Source organism: Cryptomeria japonica, chromosome 9 (genome assembly GCF_030272615.1).
Source record: "Cryptomeria japonica chromosome 9, Sugi_1.0, whole genome shotgun sequence".
Classification (NCBI taxonomy): Eukaryota; Viridiplantae; Streptophyta; class Pinopsida; order Cupressales; family Cupressaceae; genus Cryptomeria; species Cryptomeria japonica.
Window position 1 is genome coordinate 604,931,974 of NC_081413.1, and position 6,238 is coordinate 604,938,211.

The window sequence follows — 6,238 nt, forward strand, 5'->3', positions numbered from 1 at the left end:
ATTTTTTCAACGTTTACGATATGAATGCTGCGTACAGTTATAAGTAACCTGTAATGTCTTGGAATTCTGCGTACAATTATATATGTCGTTGAGTGTCAACCTGTAATGCACACCGACAAAAGCACCCTCTGAATTGTAAGTAACCATTTGCTATTGGTGGATTTCAATATCAACTATAACATGTTTGAAAATGGAGGAATAAACTCCAAAAATTTTAGGTCAAAACTTATCGTAGCAGGACTCTTAATTTATCTAGTGAAAAGACCAATAGTTCAGTTCACATTTGAATTGAGATAAAACATTATAATTGAAATAATAAGTAATATTCTTGTAGGTGGCTGTTTAGTCGAAGGAGTCTTATATACTCACTCAAAATGTTATAATATGTTATATAAAGACTGAAATGACATATTTTCATTGAAAAAAAAATAATGCCGCTTCTTAAAAGTTGAGACATGCAACAGTGGGTATCTCGTGTTACTGTGCTTGCCGTATCAAATAACAGTTAAAATTATTGAAAATTATGTTTCTACCAAATGATCTACAATTCCGTTCATTTATCCTACTCTTCAGGTATGACATTAGTTTGAGTGTTTCCTATTCGACAACGTACTATTTCTATCTACCACTTCTTCATTTTTGTTCTATATATACCACTCGACTAAGCAAGCAGTCTTGACATACTAAGTTTAAGATTAAGCTTTCCATATTGGAAGAGTTTGAGCTTGATTTGCAGATTAATATGAGCAGCACTTTAGGTGTTTCTAATTCATTAATGATGTCAAAACAATACTCGGCAAGGTTTATGGTATTGCTGTTTACATTCATTTTCTTATTTGATTCTCTTGCATGCGCAGACCTACACACCCACACATTCGTTGTAAGTAGATGTTTATACAAGTGTGCTTTTGCAAAACTCGATTATAATATAAGGAAGAATTTGATAGTTCCTTGCACATACTGATTTTCATTCATTGATTATATGAAGAATCCAGGGCAGGGCTGTATACACAAACGCAGTCCAACCCATGTTTCTATTTAAAAGATCTAACGCAATTTTTTATTTTTTCTTCTATTTGCACAGCTTGAATCCACAAATGTTACTGGACTGTGTAAGACATATAACATTATCACAGTGAATGGTCAGCTTCCAGGTCCAACTCTGCATGTCCGAAATGGCGACACACTTCATGTTACAGTTTATAACAGGGCCAAGCACAACGCCACTATCCACTGGTAAATATAGCTCTTGTAGACTGTCAATTCCATTGATGATACAAAACATATTAAGAAGAACTTGTTTTTCAGGCATGGAGTGAGACAGATTCGCACAGGGTGGGCTGATGGACCAGGTTACATTACACAGTGCCCGATACAACCAGGGGGTAAATTTACTTACACGTTCACCATTATTGGACAGGAAGGAACGTTGTGGTGGCATGCCCATGTTTCATGGCTCCGTGCAACAGTTCATGGAGCAATGATCATCCTTCCGAAGAATGGCAGCTCTTATCCATTTACCCAACCCGATGCTGAGATTCCTATAGTTTTAGGTAATGGAAAAGAAGAACTGTATGCAAGATAATTTTTTGAAGCTTCATAGAAGAATCAGCAGTTCTAACCTTTCTTATGGGGGTCTGTTCAAGATTTCTATTTATTTTAGTAAATTTGAATTTTCTATAGAAATATGAGTAAAGATCAGTTTGAATAGTTAACATATTTAATATTTTTATTTGTCCAACCTATCTTTTAAAATTGATTAAAGGACGTCTCAAATTTATAGTACTTTTAAGCAATGATTTTTTTAATTTTATTACTTTTATTTTGAATATTGTTTTATTGTCTTTTTGTTATTTTTGATCAATTCTATTCCGTATAAGATTCATTTAAGAGACCCTTTTCTTGTCAATTTAATCAAAATTTGTTAATTAAATTAATTTTGTTGTTTTTGATGAATTCCACTTTTTGTAAGATTCATCTAAGAGGCCCTTTTCATGTCAATTTAATCAAAACTTGTTAATTAAATTAATTATGATATTCTAAATATGAACATTTCTTGAATATTTCAAAAAAATTAATTATTGAGATGCAAAATTATTTATAAATTGTGTATAAGACATTTGTATGTTTTCTTACTATATGTTAATTCTCGACATTATTTTTAAGTTGGACTTTCTAGAGAGTTCACCTAAGAAAACTTACCTTTGGAAATCAAGCAACTTCTTTAAGATATTTTTAAATATCTCAATCTTTGACAACTTAGTAATAAATAGAGACTATAGTAAATTAGAAAGCAAAAAGTACACAATCAAGTATAGATCTGATTAGAAGACCTTTCTAACGAGTTAAACGGCTCGTAATTTTGAGTCATGTGCAGAAAGTTATGCCTAGTTAAAGTTAGGACAAATTTTATATAGTTTTTTGAAAAATTACATAGTTTTAGTTTTATTATGTAAATAAACCTGAACCTGATATGACTATTGGTTTTTCGATTCTCAAGGAGTTTTTGGTGACCCTTGGAATCCCTTGGACTACTATATGTTGGATTTTCGAATTGAATACAATACTTTTTGGCTTGCTTCAATTCTATGCTTTCTTGTTCTTGTAAACAGAATTTACAATACTGCATGTTCTCACTCAAGTGTTGTCATCCGAATCCATAATTCGGATCAAGATCTATGAGTTAAAGGACAAATCCCACTTGTCAAATCAATTTAAATTCACAAATCTATCTAAAAATAACAATTAAATATAAACATCTAAATTTCTTATTCTTTTACAAGAAATAATTTAATTCTAGGGGAGAGAGCCCTATGGTGGTGTGGGCTATGGCCAAAATTTATCTTAAATATTTTATTTTGTTTTAATTTTCTACAACTACTTAGTTGTGAAGTCTCCTACTTAAAAAATGGGTTTCCAAGTTCACATGGTCAAATATGATGCCAAATCAGATGCCTTTTTTACCAAGGTGTCAAAAATGGTCTCAAAAAGAAGTAAGACCCATAGTTGCTCACTAAGTGATGTTTATTGGTGTGTTGATGTGACATCACATGATTGGTTGTTTTTTCAAATTTTTTGGAATCTTTTAGAAGATAAATATTGACATGATACTTTTTGTCTCTACTAATAAACTTACTGCACCCCATTAAAAGAATAATTGACCCAACTACTGTCCTAAATCTAAGACCCCCACCACCACAAGATCCTCTCCATTATTGTCAAAATAAAATAGTCCTATCCCTTCCCATTCCTTCAAATGTAATTTCCACCTCAATATTTAATATTTTATTGAGAGAGTAATCTATGTCGCGTTAACTTCAAAACTAACAATGGTATATTGAAATCTAGAAAGCTGGAGGACTTAGTTTTATGTGGTATTCCTTATCTGTAGAGAGCGACTGATTTTGAATACTAAATGTGATTATGATTCAAGTTTTCCATCTTTTAGACTTTCTCTTGTGGGTTCACACTGGATTGCCCTTGCATTTCATAATGACTCTGATTGCTTGACTTAAATAATCAAATTGAACAGGGGAGTGGTGGAACAGTGATCCCATCGAAGTCGAAGAGGAAGCAAAACTGAGTGGAGGTGCACCGAATGTTTCAGACGGTTTCACTGTAAATGGACAGCCAGGAGACCTCTATAACTGCTCAACCTCAGGTAACACTTTCCTTTTTGTTGGAAAAGGTTTGGGATTCAATTGGGTACAACTATTCGATTCTAGGTGAATGGTAGCCCATTAGTAAGACTCAATCGATTTAAAATGAATAACTCTACACAGTTAAATCCAGAAATGGACGCTTTGAATATAACCAAGGCTCGCTCAATTCCGTTTCTCACTAGTCAAAATCAAGACTGCAATCGTTAATAATGAAATCTGGTATATGCAGGAACAACAAATTTCCCTGTAGAACACGGAAAAACCTACCTACTTCGTATCGTAAATGCTGCAGTCAATAATCACCTCTTTTTCAAGATTGCATCACACAATCTTACAGTGGTATCTGTGGATGCCTCCTACACAAAGCCATACACAACAGACATACTGATGTTAACATCTGGTCAGACTACAGACGTTCTTCTCACGGCCAATCAAGCCGAAGCCAGATATTATATGGCCGCCAAAGTATACACTACTCAATCTGAAGCAAATATTGATAACACCACAACAACCGCCATTTTAGGCTACGTGGGCTCTAATTCATCTGCCACTCCAATCCTCCCTGACCTTCCAGTATACAATGACACTGCAACAGTGACCACATTTACCCGATCCTTACGAAGCCTGGCTTCACAGGAGCATCCAGTGGACGTTCCCCAAAGCATAAGCGACAGTAGCATCATAACCGTAGGACTCGGTTTACGCCCTTGTGAAACCGGCGGTAATTGTGGTGGCCCTAACAATACCAGACTGGCTGCGAGTATGAACAACATATCTTTTGTGCTGCCTGATGTCGCCATTCTGCAAGCTTATTACTTCGGCGTTAATGGAGTCTTTACCACCGACTTTCCTTCCAACACTCCAGTTGTGTATAATTATACCGGCGATGTACCCAAAACTCTGTGGGCGCCAATTTCTGGCAGAAAAGTTAAAGTCATTGATTATAATGCCACAGTTCAAGTTGTGTTTCAGGGAACCAATATCTTCCAAGCAGACAACCATCCAATGCATATTCATGGGTATGACTTTTATATTGTAGGAGAGGGTTTTGGTAATTATGATAATGAAACAGATCCGAGCTCTTTCAATCTGGTCGATCCACCTCAACGAAATACAGTAGGGGTTCCGGTCAATGGATGGGCCGCTATCAGATTCAAAGCTGGCAATCCAGGTAATAAAAAGTTGACAATTCTCTGATGATTCCAGAAATGATATATGGCTTGAAATTGAAGTTTGGACAATTCTCTGTTTGTGCAGGTGCATGGTTCGTACATTGTCACTTTGATGACCATGTAACATGGGGATTGGATACTGTCTTTATTGTCAAGAACGGCCCTAGTGCTTTGGAAAGTTTGATCCCTCCTCCTGTTGACCTCCCCAAATGCTAAAGCAAGTTCCAGTGTTGCAGTATTTCTAGATATAATTGATATATAATTTTTTTTATTATCCAGTGTTACAATATTTTTAAACATAATTTAAATATAAATATTTTTATTGTGCATTCTTTTATATACTACTGGGGAATATATTATATATTTTTATATAGAAACCAGTGGAAGAAAATATTTAAAAATCACAATTTAGGTATGTAAATGTAAAAGATCACTTGAAAGACAATTCAGTGGACCGACCTAGTCATTATGCTAAAATATTGATTAATAGCAATTGGTTGGAGTTATAATCTTATTAAAAGGGATAGAAATTGACACTGATATGTTTATTTAACATCTTGTGCAAGTAAAGTCAAAGATTATAACTAACGTTGTAGTAGAGAGAAAAATAGAATTTGAAGCTCTAGAAAATTGGAGATTGTTAATTTTTCACATTTTAATGGAGAAATCGCGATTTAAATAAATTTTGTAACATTTCAAAAATAGGATCATGTTATCTATTATTATGTATATGTTGTTTGTTGATACAGTTTCATATTGTTTGTTTTTTAATTGTTTTTTGTTGATCATATGTTTACATCAAATCTTATATGATCTATATTAGGATGCCATTTCAATGTTGTAGATTTCAGTTTAGGTGCTTGAGTTTTTTTTATACATATTCCCTATGTGTTTACTTTGAATCATTTTGAATGTTGATTAATGCTAGGCACAATCATACAACTTAACATATGTGTTTGACTTACTACCTTTGTTCTTGTTGACTATATTGGTTATTCTTATCACTTGTACAATATCTAAGAGTTTGTGCATCGATATCATAATGTGCTATATGTCAATCTCCTATTTCAATATTTGTGGGAGCCCAAACAACCTAGTATCCTCTTTGTAAATTCACATACTTGACCTATCATATCGACCAAACTTACCTATCCTATGTTACTTATAGTCCAATCTTTTCTCATGTTCTTACCACTCACCCACATTATAAAATATATGAAAAGTTGGTACCACTATAGTGCTCTTTTTTTGTTGGATAATAGCAGGTTGGCCAATGATTGTACTCCATTTGTTACTAGTTGGTAGAGGGACTAAGCCCAATTCTCCTCCATGGCCACCTTCATTTTCTTGTAAGCTCATACATTGACAACATCAAGAACCAATATTTCTACATGTTAAATTGCA

At 34.0% G+C, this 6,238-nt stretch overlaps 1 protein-coding gene across 1 annotated transcript; it reads left to right on the forward strand.

The window, feature by feature from the left end:
* Positions 1 to 699: 699 nt before the first annotated feature.
* LOC131042883 (laccase-12-like) lies at positions 700 to 5,178 on the forward strand. Its single transcript, XM_057976245.2, has 6 exons — positions 700 to 880; positions 1,085 to 1,236; positions 1,309 to 1,553; positions 3,533 to 3,661; positions 3,892 to 4,833; positions 4,920 to 5,178. Exons 1-6 carry the CDS (start codon positions 743 to 745, stop codon positions 5,048 to 5,050), a joined length of 1,737 nt encoding a protein of 578 aa, XP_057832228.2. The 5' UTR covers positions 700 to 742; the 3' UTR covers positions 5,051 to 5,178.
* The last annotated feature ends 1,060 nt before the right edge of the window (positions 5,179 to 6,238 follow it).

Excerpts from the sequence above, each read along its gene's own strand:
- LOC131042883 (XM_057976245.2), top strand. The coding sequence starts at position 743 with ATGAGCAGCACTTTAGGTGTTTCTAATTCATTAATGATGTCAAAACAA. Across the intron at positions 1,554-3,532 it reads TGAGATTCCTATAGTTTTAG|GGGAGTGGTGGAACAGTGAT; the intron begins GTAATGGAAAAG and ends CAAATTGAACAG. Across the intron at positions 4,834-4,919 it reads ATTCAAAGCTGGCAATCCAG|GTGCATGGTTCGTACATTGT; the intron begins GTAATAAAAAGT and ends CTGTTTGTGCAG.